The 20,078-nt window shown below is 43.2% G+C and overlaps 1 protein-coding gene across 3 annotated transcripts in view; it reads left to right on the top strand.

Moving 5' to 3' along the window:
* The window catches only part of UIMC1 (ubiquitin interaction motif containing 1), an 81,636-nt gene that overhangs the window by 2,633 nt on the left and 58,925 nt on the right, over nt 1-20,078 (top strand). For 2 of the 3 annotated variants that reach the window (XM_066617334.1, XM_066617337.1), the window contains exon 2: nt 6,364-6,510. In XM_066617334.1, the coding sequence (XP_066473431.1) occupies nt 6,370-6,510 (141 nt within the window). In that variant the 5' untranslated portion in view covers nt 6,364-6,369. Of the gene's footprint in view, nt 1-6,363; nt 6,511-20,078 lie in introns of those variants that run through there. The other variant, XM_066617335.1, reaches the window with a different exon arrangement.

The following is a 20,078-nucleotide window of genomic DNA, read 5'->3' as shown; positions in this document are numbered from 1 at the left end:
GACATTCCATGGGTTAGTGTTGATGAAAAGCCCAGTATAAACTTTACTCTCTGCAGTATAAGGTGCTGAAACACAGAAACAGTTTTCAGCAATCTCCATGTGGCATATGTACGTCTGATCGGTCTTTATCCTAAAGCAGCAAAGTAGCTGTGGTCCTTAAAAACTATCTTGATTATTGGACCACAGGTTTTCAAAGATTACAACCTGAGGCCAGATTTTTTCTTTAATTCAAGCTACTAAATACTTTTTTCAAAAATAAATCCCTTTGATTTTGATGGAACTTTCAAAGTGTATTTAAATGTATAATTTATTTATTTTTTTTAAAGCTTGTCTGATGTATAAACGATGAATCTGGAGCTTTGAACTGCCAAAACCCTTTCCCCACTTTGGTACTATTTGCTTTTTAAGCCTAGGCATCCAACTGCTGTCTCAAGTATCACAGATATGTTGTACATTTGGGAGATTCTGTTGAACTCAGTATTATTTGTACTAGCTGAGTCCATCTAAAAATTGATCCATTGGAATTTACCAGATTTGGTAAATCTTGTTATCCATCCCTCTCTTTGTTCTTTTGTCTTTGGCAATAGGTCACCAAAGGCTTCACACCAAGATACAAGACCTTTACAGTTGGTTGTTGCAAGATGAACTGTACTCATAAGAATCTCATTAATCTTGAGTAAGCAGCGGTGATCTAAAACGTGAGAGAGTACACCCTTTTAAAAATGAGAACATTAGTTATATGTTACTTCCATGTTAGTCATGCAGGTCTTTTTCAGAGATTTCTGAAAAATAACTGCAACCTTTTGGGGCTGCTGTGAATTTGTTAGTATTTTGTAGAAAATGTTAAAACTCTTAGAGGGGAAGTGGTTGAGAAGAGATGTGTGTATTATGTTTTGAACACTAATGAATGCAGTAATGAGTACAGTCTATGGTGCTGATTGTCAGCAAAGTTCTTATTATTCTCCTAAGGTTGGGGTAGTAGCTTAGAAATCAGCAGCCTGTAGCTTGAACCTCTCAAAAACTCATTTAGGGATGAGAGTCATTCATTTTTGGCTTCGTTTTTGAGCATTTTAAGCTGTCATAGTTTGGCAGCTCTAGTGGCTGCAATGTCAAGATTGTGAATTATCCTGCTGGTAATTGTTTTCTGATTCATCAAAGTGATAGATGATGATGAGAGAAAATGGCAAATAATCATAAATGGGGAATTTTCAAGGATACCCCTGAAAAGTGTAAGTTCTGAAATGAAATGCATGTGGGTTTGCTTATTAATGGGTCACCTTGACTCTCTAAGCTGAGAGGGAGAAATGTTCATGGAGTCCCAAAATGAAAAAAGCAAATGACTTAAAAACCAGTCTGTGAGCCAACATGCAGAATTAGTTGCAAGTAATTAATTATTTGACCTGTTCCATTTCACTAAAACCAAATATGGTACTGGCCTTAGTTTACTGCAGATGCCCATAGAGGAAATGAGGGGGAAGCATGAAAACAAAACAGCTTCAGTACTTCCCTCCTCTCTTAATTTGTATTGTTGAGGGTCATCAGCCTTTGGTTTAAGAGCTACAGTGAGAATTGGGTGGCTCAATCTCTGTATGTCTCTTTAAGAATGTACAGGATAAGTGAGTCATATTGCCTTCAGTTAATGCTTCTTAGTGATCCCTTATCTAATGTGATCTATCAGGCCGAAAAAATTATTGTGCAATCTGAGGGAGCTGAGTGCTAGTCTGAATGTTGCTTTTTTGACAGGCTTGGAAGCGATCTGTCTCTTGGTATTTCAGAGGGTATACAAAGATCCACACTCTGATTTACTGAATATGAGGCAACAACATGGCTGATTTTCCTAAATTGTATTCCGCCTAGTGTCAATTGCTCTAAAGAGCATAACTGGTATAAATTGGAGTGTTTTCCTCCTCAAGTGATGAAAACTTCAGGGCAGTGTTGGTTGTTTTTCTTTCGAGGTGAGAGTACAGTATAGGCAGTCTGTGGAAATCTGTGTCTAATGGGGACCCTGCAGGATTTTTGCAGTACATCCTTGTAATGGGCAGGTTCTTCCCCAGGCTTCATTCTATGATGGACACTTTGCTAGAATATACCCATAGTTTCTGTGGCTACCTAAATGCAAATACTGTGGCATTGTATTCTCTTGGCTTTCAGGCTCTGAGCATTGTTTTTCCCTTTTGTTTGTTTGCTTGAAGCCCTTGGAGAGGCTGTTTTGCTGTATGCTGAATAATGGAAGAAGCAACAAGGGTTATTGTCAAGATTATTAGCCTCAATCTCTGAGTTGTACAGGAGTGCTCTCTCTCTGTGAGACAGAGACAGAGAGAAGCGAAGCCCTTTGCTTCAAAAAGCAGTTCAGTGGACTTTCAGTGGGGAAGCAGGGAGATAATACAGCTCGTTTCTATAATGTTCCTACCTCCTCAGCCCAAGTCTCCCTGGTGCCTGGGATCAAGCAGATCTGGTGCAGCCCCTTTAGGATTTTCTTATGAATACCTGTTCAGCCCCACTCCTCATTCATAATGGCAACAGCAATACTTAGCCCTACACACACCTCATTTGCCTCTTGCCCCTGTTGGCCATTCCTGATTCTGCTGTTTGACAGAACGGCAGGCTAAGGTGTGTTGTAGCAGCCACAGTAAACTGCAGGAGTGGGGGTGACCAGCTAGAGCAGGAGGCAACAGTGGAAGTGTGTGGGGGATGGCAACAGATGAAGCACCGCTCCATAAAGAATGAGGAGGTGTTCCTGCCTCCCCACTGAAAGTGCATTTGAAGCAATTTGGTTGGGGCACATTCTGCAGCCCACTCCCTCAAGGGCTACTTGGCTTCTGGGATCTACCAGGGCCAATTTGAGGGCCAATCTATGCTTCTCCATTTGTTTAAAGAAATAATATAGCACATTTCAAATGTTTAAAATGCCTCACTTACATTAATTTTTATAAGAGCCCTGTGAGGTGAGCCAAAGTTGTTATCCCTATATTGTAGATGTGGGGCTGTAGCAGTGTGAGGGTGTTTGTCTAAGTTTCTGAGGGACACTATGTAATCTAGTTCAGTCGCTGTACTTTAAAAGCCCAATCCTAGTCTTGTCTACTCGGAAGTAAACCCCATTATAGTCACTGAGGCTTACTCCAAGTTAAGTGTGAATAGAATTGCAACCAAAGTCAAAGAACCTGGGGTTGCATTCCCACCAGTATAGCTTTGATGTCATGGAGACCTTGTTCTCCATCCTTTTGGCACTGTTGTGGTGTTCTCTCAATAAAAGGTCTCTAAATAAGAGGTGCTATCAGAATGCTTGACTATGCTGTGATCAGTTTGCATGCTTAACCAGTTGCCAGAAGAGCTTTGGAGAATGAGTAGAGGAAAGCATTTGCCATCTTGCTGCTTCTCTCAGTTGGCCAAGGGCCCTAATCAGCTTTTCTGGCTGTGCTTTCACTGATAAAGCTTGTTGTGTAGCTCTCTTGCTATGTATAGTCTGGCAAGGAAAGCCGCTGCCGAAAGCTCTTGCTCTAATTGCGCTTGCACCTGCCCTCCCCTCTGTTTCTCATAACTCTAAGCATTTGTGGTACCAATAGTCAGCAGGTTTTATATCTTTCCTTTTCTGGCATTAGTAGCCACAGTCTGTCCCAGCAGAGGGCACTGTGAGCATACTCTTTGATGAGAAGCTTGCAACATAAAAGAGGACCCAAAGTGTCCTTGACTTTTCTCTCTACTTGTCATCATTTAGTCTTTTTGCTGCTCTTGACTTTTGCCTTATTTCTACAGTGTTCCTTCAAGGTGTTGCGTTGTGAGCATCAGTATATCATTGGACAAAAAGAAAAAAAAGTGCAACTCCTATGCCGTGCTTGCCTAATTGAATTAGAAAGCCGACGCATGGTTCTGATGCTTTCGGTTTTTCCTTCTGAAGTGCTGAGCCTAGCATGATCCTTGATTCTCCTCTCAGTTTTTTCTGCATCAGCAGTAGTGCAAGGATGATGCTAATAGGAAAGTCCATGGATTTGGGATGAGGGGCTGATGTTTCCTTATGTGAAATGTATAACTTTGAGGAAGCTTGCAGTGAGCTTTTTTACTGATTGACTGGTGCATGCTTTTATTCTTTCCATCTTTTCCTAACCTGTTCAAATATATAAGTTATTCTTAGTTGAAAGAGCAGGTCCTGTTCAAATATATGTTATTCTTAATTGAAAGAGCAGGTCTTTCTGACTATGGGAGCAATCCTATCTTGCGCTGGAACAGGCAAACCAAGAGGCTTGCGCTGTATCCAGCACAGGATAGGTGCCCAAAGTGGCTCAGCAAAAGGTAAGGGGAAACTTTTCCCCTTACCGCCGGGTAAGCCACCCTGGTCCCAATGGATCTCCTCAGACTTGCGCCACCTCCTGAGGTGTAATAAGTCTGAAGAGAGTAGAGTGGCTTGAAGCTGCTCCGCACTACTTGGGGAACGAGGTTGGGATCTGGCATAACTGCTGGGCCCCAGCCCCACCTCCCACTCCCTCCGCCTGCTGCCGGGGCTGCCCACCCTCCTCCCTGCTTCCTCCCCAGAGTCTTGCGGCCGACGCAAGACTCGGTCCTTCCATCGGCACAGAGGTTGTTAAGCGACTTATGAGGCGGCACAAACTTATGGCACGTTTGCGACGCTCCTGGGCCAGCGTAAAGGAATTGCACTGGCCCAAGGGCCTGTCAGTATTGTGCTGTATGTCTCTTAATACCTCTCAAGTCTGTGGACCTAGAATGGAATGCTTAAGGCAGTGATGGTGAACCTTTTAGAGACCGAGTGCCCAAACTGCAACCCAAAACCCACTTATTTATCGCAAAGTGCCAACACAGCAATTTAACCTGAATACTGAGGTTTTAGTTTAGAAAAAACAACTCATACATTAACATTTTTTACCTACTATTACTTGTAACCCGTAATGAACTTTTCCTCTAGAAATTTGTCCAATCCCTTCTTAAAGGCATCTAGGCAAGTTGCCATCACTGCTTCCTGTGGCAAAGAGTTCCACAGACTAATTACATGCTGGGTAAGGAAATATTGGCAGGGAAGGGGTGGCTGCAAGACCTTACCGCTGCTCATTTTCTCAAACAAGAAAAAAAATTTTTTAAAGCCCCACCCACAGAAGTGGGCTCTAAGGCTGCAATCCCAGCCACTCTTTCCTAGGACTAAGCCTCATTGACTCTAAAGAGGCTTACTTCTGAGTAGGCATGCACAGGAGCAGGCTCCAAGGCTGCAATCCCAGCCACTCTTTCCTGGGAGTAAGTCTCATCAACTCTAATGGGGCTGGTTGGATGGCTGCATCATGCTGTATTCATGCTCACAGCTATGTGAAATTGTGCATGCACTTCTTTTCCAATAGGATTGGAGAAGCAATTCTGTGGTTTACCTTTAAGATAATATAAAAATTAGTTTTGTGTGACGTTCTTACAGATAAGCCTCCAGTGGGCAATAAGGCAGGGCCAGCAGCACGTGCAGGGCTGGCGCCACAAAGCCCAAGCTGTGGCCCGAGTGCTCTGCTCCCCTCCAGCTATGCCATACTGTGAGCTATGCTCCCCTCCAGCCTAGCTCCTCTCCAACCCCACCACGGGAATGTCCGAGCTGCACCCTCAGGCTGCAGTCCTTCCCTCACATTCTTGGGAGTAGCCCCACTGACTACAATGGACTTACTTCTGAGTAGACATGCATAGGAGTGGGCTCTCAGGCTGCAATCCACGCCACACTTTCCTGCTCACCCCCAGCTGCGCCTGTGCTGCAGAGGAAAAGCCTCTCCTGGCACTGAGTGGGCAGTTGGAAAGGCAGGCTACAAAGGTTCAAATGGCTGAGGAGGAGAGCAGCTCAGGATTGGCTGGTCTTCAGCCAGTGAAGGGCCCTGAGCCATTCTAACAGAAAAAGCCAGGAGCCTGCTGGATGCTGATTGGCTGAGCCTGCTGGAGAGTTGGGGAAGGGAAAAAGAGGGAGGGAAACAAACTCGGGGCAGGTGGAGAGGAGGCAGCAGCTTCAGCGCCCCTCTCCAGGCTGCCTGGCTCAGTGCGCGTGCCCACAGAAATGGCTCGGAATGCCCTCTCTGGCACGCGTGCCATAGGTTCACCAACACTGGCTTAGGGTGTCCTCAGAGTAACAAAGCAGTGATTCATTATGGCAGTGGTTCCCAAACTATGAGTCATGTCTTCCCACGGATCCATGGAAACCAACTAGGGGAACTGCTGGATCCTCGCAAAAGACTTGTTGCCCTATACAGGGATTAGAGCCCTAATGGGGAGCCACAGCCAATGGCCCAGTTGGTCAGGAGAGCCGCCAGTCAAAAAAGTTTGGGAACCATTGCATTATGGGTAAACTAGACCAGAATGAGTGAAATATTTTTTAAAACTTTGTCTGTTTCACAGGAAAGGATGCCAAAAAAGAAGAGGAAAACTGCAAGTGGGTCCAATTCCCAGTCTCATGGGGAAGAGGAATCAAGGGAACCATCGAATGCCAAGTTGAAGCACAGTTTTGTAGACGCATGTATTGTTATATCTGACAGTGATGGAGAGGTGAGTGGTAAAGAGCCACCTTAATTACAGTTCTGTTTATACATTAAGGCAGTGGTTCTCAAATTGGTGAGTTGCGACTCACCAGTTCGTGTAACACTTCCCCCATCCCTTTAAGGGGCGGGGGAAGGGGAGGGAGGTAGCTAAGGGGGAGCGAGGGGGGTGCTTTGCACTTACTTGCAGAAAGCAGGACTGCAGGAGGTGTGGGGAGCCCTGCGCAGCCCTGCACAGCTCTCCCCAAGGCTTGGAACTTTCACTAAAAGCAGGCGCAAAGCACTTCTGTTTTGCAGGAGGTGCTTTGTGCCTGCTTTTTGCAAATGTTCCAAGCCTTGGGAAGCGCTGTGCAGGGCTGCGCAGGGCTTCCCACACCTTCTGTAGCCTGCTGCAGCCCTGCCTTCTGAAAGTAAGTGCAAAGCACCCCCTCACCCCCGTTAGCGACACGATCCTGGGTATTGCATTGTTGCCCTAGCCCTTCCCCCACAAGAACTTACTGAGGGAGTAAAGCTCCCTCAAAGTTTGAGAACCATTGCATTAAGGCATTTATATAGGAAATTACATTCTACCTGCCAGTCTGTGGCTGAACCTTGATATTGTTGCCCATGTGGTATTTATCAGAGTAGTATTTGACATTGGAAATACTCAATTTCTTTATATCATTTTTTCAAATGTTGTACATTTAAAACATTTGTTTATTTTGAGTTATTAAACAGTCCTGTCCCCCCCAAGGTCTCAGGGCAGCATATTTAAGATATACAGAGTATAATCCAGCGTGCTCATTGTGCCAGCGCTGGCCCCCTCGCTGGCCCAGGAGTGTTGCAAACATGCCATAAAATATATTTGCACCACCTTGGGAGTTAACCAGGCTGATTTGGAGGCCTGTGCTGACTCCATCCTCTGTGCCGGCCAAAGAGGGTGAGTTCATACCAGTCTGGGCAGGCTGCCATAGGGGTGGGAGAGGGTGGCAGGAGAGCGGAAGTGGAGAGGGGGCATTTTGGGCAGGGGGAGTGTGGTCTGGGAGGCAAATCAGGCCTAGAAGGGGGGTGAGATCAGCCATGGCAGCACAGGCCAAATCCTAACCATCACTCTTGGCCCAATCAGCCTTACGTGGACTGCTCAGATTTGCACCAGCAAAATTGCTGGTGCAGATTCAAGTAACTCCGTGGAGTGGCTGGGACTTATTTGGGGTAAGGGGAAAAATATCCCCTTACCCCAAGTTGCTCTCCAACCACTTCCTAACCTGCACTGGATGCAGCAGAGACCAGTTGACCTGTCTGCCCCTGTGCAGGTTAGGATCGGGCTGCCCCATCTAACATGAAAAGCTAAAATAGTTCTATCCAATTACTTGAGAGATGAATTCCTACCCTAGCAGTATGCAACTATTTTACATCTGTACAAGTGAAATGGAGCACCCTGAATTTTGCCTGGGCAGTGGTTGAAAGTCAGAACCTGGAGCATTAAGACAAATTCAGGAATATGTGAACAAATTCACAAATATCAGGAAGGAGATGCCAGTTTCTACATCAGCTATAATTTTCCAGAAATCATTAAGGACACACATACAGCTCATTTCTATAGTCATGCCTTGAGGAGATGAAGGGATGAATGAGGAATAGCAGATCCCATTTGAAGGAAAGGATTGTAGTCTTCTCATGCAGAGGTGGAGAAAATAGCTTTCTAGCTTCCACAACCACCTAAAGCTTTCCAGAACATGGTATTTTAAAACGTAGATGTTGCTCCAGAAAGTGTACTCATCCTGTGAGAATTTGCTGAAGGAGAAGGACGGGCTTTTGAGGAGTTGGTGACAATGTTCAATTCCTCCTATGGGGTACTCTTTGTGGTATCTGTTGAAAACAAATATTGTGGCCTAGCAATGTCCACAACTAAAGAAATTGCCCCCACCTCTGCAAAATGGAGGTTCAAGTACTGACCAGTGTGACACATATGTATCTAACTATCAGGACCCAAATTCTGGAGCATTCCACAAAATTCAGTAATGAAGATCCTTAACATTTAAGTCAGTACCAAGAGCAGCATTGTTTACACAGGTTCCTGGAACATTACTGATCTGGAGAATGCACAATCTTCATATCCTTACCTGCAAAATGATTAGTAGAGCAACGTCATTTGCAATTTTTACATCCTTGCACAGTGTTTTTTGTTTTTTTTTTAGACTAGGAGTATTTACACATCAAGAGGTTTCAGCTTCCCTACTGATTATAGATTTTGCATCTAGTATATTTAGAGGCTAGTATTGATAAAGGAATAGTTATTATGTGAAAAGGCTTTAAAGAAAGAAAGAAAGAAACCCCCACAATGTTAGAGGAGAAAAAATCTTTGCTTGGGATGATATTGGAAGTTACATCTGTGCATTTATTGGAGATCTTCCCTGCTGGGAAACTCCTTTAAAGAACTAGATCATATAGCTTTGATTATTTCTTTGTGCAAAACCCTCAGCTCTGCAAATATGCTAAGCTAACTTCAGTTTTGCGCTGTGCTTCTGACCTTTATACTGAAATCTGCAAGGAAAGAAGCCAATCACTTCAAGGGAGTTGACCGCACATGGGCAATTGAGACTTCTTGTTGCTCACAATTATTTTTTTTTTTTACGCATATGCATTTGAAAGCTGAGAAGCAAAACATCCCTTCAAATGCATCTATAAAAATGTTAGGCACTTTGGCTAGACTATATGCTCAGGCCTATAAACCATAAATTCTGGTGGCATAATCGCTCGTATTACAGGGCAGGATATGCTCAGGGAGGCCATTAAAGAGCCAATTAGGTTCTGTTTAAGTGAAAACAGTTCACAACCAGTTGAGTAAGTGGATTTATTCTGTTTGCTGTGTTTTCAGATCTGGGGCTATAACCCTGCCTTTTCATTTTCTTTCCTGCAAAAAATTTGTTTCCTGGGAATTGTGAAAAATGTGTCTGACTTCTGAAACATTTCCTCCAATTTGCCAGGCACACAATGTGAAACTCTAGTTCTCAGTCCCGTTTTTGTTGGCTTATCATAAAAAGCATGTAATAGGCTGGATAAAAGGCTTAGAGAGGAGTGGATTCTCAATTCATCTGGCAGCTGGTTTTGGTTCCATATGATTCAGAGATTTGTAAAGGCAGACTTGGAAATCAGAGGTTCAGTGGACTTAGTCTTTGGCAAACACCTGACATATCTTTAGAACAAGTCTCCAATACTCCTCTTGGGCCAGGATGTTTTGTAGCAGTTGCAGCTGGAAAGTCTCCAACATCTCACTTTTGATGATCACTGGCAGACAGAGTCTCCCTGGAATTTCTCGTTCATGTTTTATTGTCAAACTCATTCGTGCAAACTTTTCATTTTTTTCCTTGTGGCTTTATTATAGCATCAGCTAAACCTAACCTGGAAAAACTTTTTCTATGTGATAGTCTGTCCAGTCAGTACTGATCATCTTCTCGTACTGCAAGTTGAGGATGAACTTGAGTCTATCTGTGCAAGTGTAATAATAATAATAATATAATATACAGTATTTATATACCGCCTTTCTTGGTCTTTATTCAAGACTTTATTCAAGGCGGTTTACACAGGCAGGCTTATTAAATCCACGCAGGGATTTTTACAAATTGAAAGAAGGTTCTCTCTTTCAAGAACCACCACATTCAAGATGTTACACTCTGATCTGGTTTAACATTCTGGCCTCCATCCTCCCACGCTCCGAGCAGATGGAACAGCTCAGCTGCAGCTTGCCAGCTGCTTCAAGGTCGCACGGTGCCGGTGGCCTCGAACTGGCGACCTTGTGGATGTTAATCTTCAGGCAAATGGAGGCTCTACCCTCTAGACCAGACCTCCTGCCAAAGTGTATTTGGCCACTATGCTATGGAATATAAAGTACTATTTCCTTTCTCAAAAGCATGTGTGGGGAAAGTGCAGTAATATTAAACTGGGTTCCTTGGACATATTTATATATTATAGATATATCCAGATAGTTCAGAGCACCATTTTAACCTCTCAGCAACCCTGTGAGGTAGGCTAGACCAAGAGGCAGCAACTTGCCCAAAGTTACCCAGTTAGCTTCACAGGCAAGCAGGAATTTGAACCTAAGATTGCCCATATCAGAGTCTAGCATTCTATTCACTGTACTACACTGTCTGTTGCTATTAGAGCTAGAGTGGGATATTTACCTGTAAAAACACATAGCAGCTTCGGTAGATAGACTTTCAGCAGAACATATAATTAGGAAAAGATTCCAAAGTAGTAGAAGACTGCTATTGAAGGAAGCTGGAAGGAAAGAAAGTTATACTAGGGCATTGGGTGCATATGATTTGAGCTAGAGTATGTTTTCAGTGCAGCTTTAATTTGCTTCTGTTTTATGTGATATTGGTTCCCACTGTTTGTATTTCAGTTGCATCTAGTCATCTGCTCTGCCTGTTTTTATATTAGCATTGTACCCTGTGCCTCCATGCAGCTAAAAGTTATTTCTGACCACTGAGTTGTCTTGAAGCCCAGCATGGCCTTGCTGTTTGATTTCCTTCCTTCTCCTAAATCTGTTCCTTGAAAAACTGACAATTGCCAAATCGTATTTCTCCAGAGCTATGACTGAGTCCATGAAATTAGCAAAGTATATTTGAGGAAACCAGAAAAGGGAAACCACTTGGTGAGAGATGTGATTGTACCTGCTTTCTTTTGTAGTGTTAATCTGTACAGCTTTCTGTGTATGAGAGAGAACAAGCACACCTGTCTTAGACTAGGTCAGACTGTCAGTTCACCTAACACAGAACAGTCCCCTCCAACTGGCAGAGACTCTCTAAGGACTTGAGAAGAGACCTTCCTCAACCCTGCTAGCTCAGATCATTTAAACCAGGAGAGTCTGTGATTGAACCTGAGACCATCAGCATGCCCACCTTTCTTTTTGACTAGTGACCAAGGTTAAAAGTCCTAACACCAGATTCAAGGATCACACATCTTTTTGGAGGACAGCAGGTTGAAGAGGGTGGAATCTTGCTGTCTGAAAACCCATTGTTAGTGCAAATATTGCACGTCAGCTATATATGAAATCTTCTTTTATGCCTGTGTGCTTTCCATGTTGTGCTAAATTCATGGGGCAGATGCACCCAGAGTGAAAGCTCATATGCATAATGAGCTTCTTGCAGATTTCAGTCAGCTCTGAGAGTAGAATAGCACAGTCCTCTAGATCAGGGGTGCCCAAATCCTGGCCTGGGGGCCATTAGTGGCCCTCGGGGACTCCCAATCCAGCCCGCAGGGAACCCTAGTCTGAGCCTCTGGCCCTCCGGAGAGTTGCTGGAGCTTGTGCTGGCCCAATGCAACTACTCTCAGCGTGAGGGCGACTGTTCAACCTCTCGCATGAGCTGTGGGATGAGGGCTCTCTCCACTGCTTACTGTTTCACGTCTGTGATGCAGCAGCGGCAGCAGCGGAAAGGCCGACCTTGCTTTGTGCAAGGCCTTTTATAGGTCTTGAACTATTGCAAGATATTCATTCATTAATATATGTTCCATATCTAATATTCATTTATGTAAATTTATTCAAATTTGAATTGTAAATTAATTTTTTTCCTAGCCCCTGACACAGTGTCAGAAAGATGATGTGGCCCTCCTGCCAAAAAGTTTGGACACCCCTGGGTTAAAATATTCCTTGGGAAATCAATCATTTTGGGGAAGGGATTCCTTGACTACATCTTGAGTTCAGCTATACAGGCTGCACAGCCAGTGCTGGTCCTGCAACCTGGAATTTGATGTATTGCAGTAGTTGGTTGTTCATCTGACCCTTTAAAAATCTCCTTGCAGACGTTCTCAGTTTACCTGCTGAAGGGATTAAGAGAGAGCCTGGAGATATATTTGCTTGCCATGTTTGACTTAATGCGTTCTGTAAAAGAGGACAGGCAGCCCAAGGGCCTTGGTTCTATCCAAGAGAAAACATATTTTCATGACGCAGTACTAAGAAGTTTCCTTGAATCAAATAATTTTATAACTGAAAAAGTCTTCATATATTACCTAGTTTTGGGATTGGATAACAGTAGCCTGTAGTGTGTAGAGTACATAGTTCTTTGCTGTCATCAGCTTCCTGAGTTGCACTTCATGCATGTGAGCGCATGCATTTGTTGTTGAATACTTTGTTGTTATTGGTTGATCCTTGACTCTGTGGCCACTCCTCATATGACAGGTATATACAGGCTGGGTGTACTTGCCAATCCCTGGTTTAGGCCATGCCTACCCTTATGTAATATCTCTAGTACCATAGCCATACCTAACAGATCCCTGCCTCCACTAAATATATTCAAGGTTTCTAAAAAAGTATATTCAATTCATCCTGTATTAACTTTCAGTTTTGAACATAACTCTGAATGTTCTAGCTTTCTTCCTTCACCAAAAGTCCACTGCATCCTGTCAACTCCTTTTCTTCTTCAGTAGTTTTAGAAAAAACATTAAATATATTAGAAAGTGGTTAACATCTCCTCACTCAACCATCAGCCTTCTCTAGTAAGTCTTATTTTCCAAGCCTTTGTCCTCTTTTTCTCTTGTATCCTGTTGTAAGTAAACTCTGAATGAAGGTCTGACTAGTGGGTATAAAGTAAAACAATAGCTTCCTGTCCTATGGATGCAGCATCTAAAATTTTGCTAGTATAATTTGCCTTTAGGGTGTATCAGCATCACATTATGTTTTGTTTAAGCTACAGTTGCCTAGAATAATGCACATTTTTCTATATGGAGCCATTATCTGACAAAATATCTCTTGTTTTGTTAATAGGGCATTGATTTTCTTCTTGTACGTATAATCACATGTGTTCTAGGTGAATTTTGACTTCTGCTTTTCAGTTTCCTAATGTAGGGCTCAACAAGCCCTGGGTAGCAGGTCGCCATGGTGACTAGAAAGTTGATAATGGTGCCTAGTATTTACCCTGCTTGACCGAGGCTGCTGCAGATTTGAATAGCAGTCTTCAAATCGCTTCCGCATCTCTGTGCACTGCTGCTGAGCTCAGTGGACATCTGCACATGTTCACTGCAGGCATCGGACTGTGTGCCTGTCATACGGAGGCTACAATAGCAGCAGCATGGTGAGGTTGAACCTGTGAAAGCAGCCATGGGTGCAGCCTGCCAATAACTGTACATTGCTACACCAGGTCTTCTTCAGTCTCTTCTCTCCCCCCATTCACGGCTTCATCTTTTCTGGAGAGGGGAAGTTTAAGGGAGAGATTTATTTAAGGAAGTCCACTCTTCTGGTGTCTCCCTCAGTGTTTCTTTCCAACTCTGTTAATGCATAATAAATCCCTCCCTCAATCTCCCCCTGTGCTGGTGATCATCTACTCCAGAACGCCATCTTTTTCTTTCTTGGTGTCCTTCCTTCAGTGTTTGTCTGTTCAGCTGCTAGCTCCTCTCTCTCTCTCTCTCTCTCTCTCTCTCACACACACACACCTCATCTCTCCTGCTCTCTGAAGGATTCTCCATGCCACTCTCATTTCACCGAGTCTCTCTTTCACTTCCCCCTTATGCTCTCCCCCCCCACCACATCTGTCCAGTCCTGTAGCTGCTTCCTCTTATCCTCTCCTCCTCCAGCCCCCTCTTATCTGCAGACTGCAGCACAATCCTGGGCATGTCTACTCAGAAGTAAGCTCCAGTAAGTTAAATGGGACTTATTCCCAGGTAAACATATAGGTTTCTAGTCTTGTTTTCTTCTCCCATCCCTCCTAGAGCCAAGGCACTTTGCCCACTGTGCAAACTGTTCAGTCAGGTTGGAGCTCACCAGGAGAGCTGAGCAACAGACACGTTTGTTGGCAACCTTCAGTCTCGAAAGACTATGGTATCGCGCTCTGAGAGGTGGTTCTGGAACAGCGTCTAGTGTGGCTGAAAAGGCCGATTCGGGAGTGAAACAGACACAGAGCCAGTGGAATAGGGATGAGACTGAAGGTTGCCAACAACAACATTGCTTATCCATATGTAGTCCTACTAATAAATTTGCCGTCATCTCTCCCACTATGCTTGGTTGGTCATAGAGACTTTTATTTCTTTTTTAATCCCTCATCTCCAGGTTTCATTCTCCCTGATATGACTAAAGATGTTCAAGATAATTTTGTTTTCAGATACCATCAATGTGTGTTTCTTATTTTTTCATTGTTGCCCAATATTCTGCCTCATGTATCTGTACTGGATATATTAATATTGTGCATGTCTAGATTTTAGATAATTGAGTTATAAGCTTAGATGCATAGACCTTATTTAAAGTGATTTCAGTGTGGCTTATTTTCCAGTCACTGTGTCGAAGGTTGGGTTGTAAGAATTCATTCATTTTTTTAATTCCACTGCCTGTTTCAGATCATCAAGCTTGAAGCAGTGGGAAGAGAAACTGTTCTTGTATCAAAATGTGTGCTGGGTTTAAGAACTAATCTATTTCTGTGATCTCTGGACAAAGCTTACACTGAAAATGCCTGTAAGCATAAATTATAGTGTAGATCCCTATGTAAAGAAAGTAATGTAGATTACTTCTGGCTGTGATACATTAAAACTTTAACCCTAGAGAAAAGAGAGACTTCCAGAATTCTTACTCTGAGCAGAGGCATACAATGCACAGATCAAATTAAGCAAAACTTACATAGAAAACTAAGTTTTGCATTAGGAATGACCTTGTAGCAGTGTTGGCTGCAGTTTGGGGATATTTAATTGATTAAGATTATTTTTGGACTAGCGATCTTATTAAAAAGGCAGTTGGTTGAATGGTCCCTTGAGTAGTTGATATTCTTGTAGGCAGATGAGCATTATTAAAAGGTTGGGTCAGATTAGAGCAGCCCCACTGCCTTTGTTGATTTCTTTCCTTCTCTACATTCAGTAAAAGTATCTCAAGGCCATCCTTGCCAGCATAGATGTAGAGTGTATCTGGATTAAGGGTTTGCTCCCACTAGAAACAAAATCTTCCCAAGAGCAGATCTAAGACCTAATTAAATAATGTTTTTCATTTTCTGGTTTTATTTAATAAGTGTGGTTTTAAAAATCCCAGTCACTGAAAATTTCTCTCTCTCTCTCTCTCTCTCTCTCTCTCCCCCTCCCCCCTCTGTGTGTGTGTGGGGGGGGGGAGGTCATGAGGATTAATTGGATTCACTACAGAAGCTATAGTACACTATCCAGGGCAGCATATCAGACACAGGCTCTGTTGGGACTATCGCTTTTCGCAATAAATGCTCACTTGTGATGCAGGGGATTTACATTCCTTTCCAATTTCATGTTTTCCTAGCACTGAAACACCAATATTTTATCATGGAGAAAATGTGACTTTTCTATCAGCTAGGTCACTCTTACAATTGCTGGGATGTAATTGTGTGACTGTTAAGGATGTTGTTGGATAATGCCCGTGACATCACTATGATAAGCACAGAACCAGTACTTGCATTATTGTGAAATCATGAAAGACTGACCTCTCCCTGCTATATCACTTGAGCTCAGGAGTTCTTATGTAGCCTTAAAAAAAGAAATGACAAACACCATCAAGATTGTATCTTCCCTTGAGGCAATGAATTGTATATTCCTATTTCCAACTCTGCAGTGCACATGTATGCTAATAAATGCACATAAAATGTGCACCACCCTGTTTTCAACCAGCATTTCTTGTACTGCTGCCAGGGTTGTCACAATTCAGACAAACTGACCAGGGGAAGCAGTGGCTGGAATAAATAGCAGGACAGAGGAAAATGTGGGGCAGAAGCAAGAGGAGAAATAATGCAATGAGAAAGAAGTCCCAAAACAAAGCTTTCTACAGTCAGGGCAGGAAATGACTAGGTGGGGAAGTCTTTGGAATTATGGGAAGAGGAGAGCCAGCTGGGGATTGGTGCTTGCGAATGTGTGTCCAGTTTGGTGGAAAAAATAGGTGGGCATAAGCTGCTATGAGAACTGCTGAGGACATGAAGCATATCATGCACAGTCTCTGTTGGGACTCTTCTCTGTTGGGGCTATCACTTTTTGCAATAAATGCTCACAGATGCAGAGGATTCGCATTCCTTTCCAATGTTGGAATTGGTATTGAAGCACCAGGAGTGAGAAGCTGGAGACTTGTCAAGGCCACTGTTCTGTGCCCAAAGTGAGACATGGAGTCTCACTGTTTTGTGCTCATGCCTCACTTCCCTGAGTGGTGAAAAGTTCCAGGGGTTTTGAATTTCTTTGGAGGAAAGAGCCCTGAAGGCTTTGGGGTTCTTTGTAGCATTTGCTTTATTTGCAAATATACTGGTAGAGCATTAGATGGAAGTAGATCAGCCTTGTAATTAAAGTGAGAACTTTTCAAAAAGCTTTCCTGCCTGCTTCAGGGGTTTACCAGTGATGGCAGTAGAGAGCTTTTTTCTTTTCTTGATTTAAACTTTTTTGCCATTCATCTGTAGGCAACAACTTTAGCAGTGCTTCAAGTACTGACAGCATTCTCAGCTCCTAGGTCCTGCCAGTCACCATCATTTTTCCTCCTGGAATGGCCCTAGAAACCAGGTAGCACTTGAAGGAATGGGTAGCAGAATGCACTGCAGCCAGCGGGCCCTCACATTGTTATTCCCCAGCATCTTCACAGAACAGTTCTTCATCTGCCTCTATCCTGCATACATCTCTTCCCAGCCAGCCACCCCTGCCAAAAGAAAATACTGGCATGGCAAAGCAGAAGAATGATGTGGTGACAGACACAGATGAAGCATCAGCCTCACCAAAACAAAGATGATATAGAGGAATAAGTGTGTCACTAGGCATGCTCTAAGATGTGTAACATGCACATACTACTGTATGTGCAGAAACAAAGTGCAATGACTCATGGCCCAACCCAGTCAAATGGCATGAAATGAGGGAGTTGAAGTTAATTTCACAATAAAAACTACAATAACTGGGAATGGAAATCTAATGAATGCCCTGTACATAACAATCTTTCATGCTACTAGACCTTGAAAACCAGTGATTTCTAGGTAGAAGAAAAGAGAGGAAATCCTTATAAAGGGCCAATAATAGTACAAACAGGGGAGGAGAGAAAGGAGGGGGAGCAGAATTTAGGGAAATTAGGAGGATTATGATAGCAGAGCTGATGTTCCAATCAGTCCTGCACACAGCAAAGCTGTGTTTTGTTGAGAACTTTATTGCAACAATGAAAGAACTGCAGCCATTGATACAGGCAGAACAAGAAGACAGGAAAAAGAAGCTAAACAGAAGTCTAGTAAAAGTAGGTGACAGCAACCCACAAGACTTTAACCAAGTAACAAGATAGGTTACAGCTCCCCCTACTGGTGGAGGCCAACATTTATATCCTCTGGATGCCTCTGCTCACTTACTCTTTCTTTTCCAATTGGTTGACCCGGGAAGACAGGAGTGAAGAACTGGCTTTATTTGGTAGTGGGAAGAGAGGTGAAGATGGGAGAGACTTGGGGAAAGGAAAGAGAGTGGGAAAGCACCAAGGTTGCAACCATGGCTCAAGAATGTGATTAAGGCTGCAATTCTAACCACACTTCCCTGAGAGTAAGGAACTTTCCCCATTGAACAAAATAGAACTTACTTCTGAGTAGACCTGGTTAGGATTGTGCCCTGGGTCTTTGTTTGTTGTAGCCTTAGCTAGGGCTATAAGCGAGTCCCTTGCTTGTCCATGAAAGCACTTCATTATTGCTGTGGGGGAGTTAGTCTCTCCCAGATGAACCCACATAACCAGCCCTGCAGGTGCTTGAATGAGGCTCCCCCCCCCTTTTTTTTTTTTTTTTTTTTTTGCTGTCTAGTTACTTGAGTATCTGTAGTGACCATCAAGGTAGTCCACCTTCTGGGGCTGATTTCTAGGCCTTCGCCTTAAATAGTAAAACATAGACCAAGGAGTCCTTAACTCCCACACATCACACACACACATCAATGGAGGAAAAGATAGAAACCGAAAGCTTGTTATCAGCTTGACTGCACCGAGGCATAGGTTGAAGGCCCCTCTTTTCTGTTCTCTAATGACTTTGTTTATTCTGAAGGCAGGAAGATCCCAGGATGTGACTTGTTCACAGGTTTAGATCTGCTAAGCCAGATGCAGCTGGTCATGGGATTTTCCCGAAAGAAAGGCTAACCTTCTTCTAAGCCAGCTAGCTGGGTGTGGTGGGAGGGCTGCTCTGCAAAACCAAACTTTGACCTTCTCCCTAATGCTTGGGGGACCTGATATTTTCTTGCCATTAGCTCAAGCAAAATGCCATGAGATTGACCTGGATCATGCTAGCTTGGTATGCATTCAGCGCCATATACTCATGCTTATAAAAACATGTCAGGCAACAAGTGAGCATGGTGTATTTCTTGCAATTCCCCTCAAAAATATTTTAAAAAATTGTCAGTGGTGGCACTAGACCTAGTTGGCCCCAGACTTCAGGGATGCTTGTGCTAGGCCTGCCACTCGCCATTGGAAATTCTAAGTCTCCAATGTCAGCTAGACAAGTGGTTAAAGTTACATCTGGAGGTAGATAGAGCCCTCCTTACAAACAATAACAGATTACTTCAATTTCCTCAAGCATTTCTGCTCCTCAAGTGCTTTTGCGCTTTCTTAGCATTTAATTCAGATTAAATCTGCCCGTCCATTCTTTTCCAGAAGCTGCCATTTTATAGCTGTTTTCTTTGTTCTTTTTTTCTGACTACCTAAAGGAGGGGACACAGATGGCAAGTCACTTCATTCTCAGTACCTCCTCTCAGGTCATCCACTTGACTTTCTTCAAAGCTCTTAGTGTCTTCTTGCATCTTCTAGGGAAATCTCCCATTAAGAAGTATTAATCTGCCATTAAGTATTCCAGTAAGAAAACTGTTAGTGCCTCTTTAGGGGCCTCAGTAGCTTTTGTGAGCTGCTGGCCAATATGTGAGAACGTATCTGGTCATCCAGTACTTAAAATTGTAACCCCTAAACCCAGAACTCAATTTCACAACTAGGATGTTGGTTGCAGAACTTGTATGTGTGAGAGAGAATCATATTTTCACTTTGGATTTGACAGGGGAATAAGCGCTTTAACAACAGCACCTCCTAGGGAGTTTTAAAGCTGGGAGGTATTGGGGGAAAGAGATAGAAATATTGTCTCTTAGGTAAGCTGGAAGAGGTTCGGGAATAACTTCTGCCATGCTAAGTGGCTTGCTTGTTTTGGTCTTTTTAAAAGCAGTGAAGGAATGTGCATACTGGGATTTGAAGAATCATACAATTCTGTGCCTTACAGCCAGTGAATAAGCACATTCCCAGGATGACATTTTGTAAAAACTGTAGACAAAAGGTAGCAGTGAATTCAGTTCTGAGCAATACCACAGGAGGATGGGACCAGTGTCAGGATTGCTTGAGTTTAACATCCGCATTAATGATCAGAATCTGCATGCTAATGAAAATCACAGATGATGGTAAATTGAAAGAAACTGTAAGCACACATTCTAGCAGAAGAGCATTCCAAAGGGGCCAGGAGAGATTAGAAAACATGGACAGAAAAATCACACAATGAGTTTTGATGTGCAAAGGTGGGAGATATGAAGTGGAAGGGTAAAAGTTAAGCAGGAAAAATAGTTAAAAGAGCTACTGAAATACCTGGTTTAATGCCATATGACTACTGTAATGCAATCATATGGGAACAAAATGTTGTACCCAAAGGGAAT

Source organism: Tiliqua scincoides, chromosome 2 (genome assembly GCF_035046505.1).
Source record: "Tiliqua scincoides isolate rTilSci1 chromosome 2, rTilSci1.hap2, whole genome shotgun sequence".
Lineage (NCBI taxonomy): Eukaryota > Metazoa > Chordata > Lepidosauria > Squamata > Scincidae > Tiliqua > Tiliqua scincoides.
Note: the sequence above shows the minus strand (reverse complement) of the source record. Positions and strands in the feature narration are given on the sequence as shown.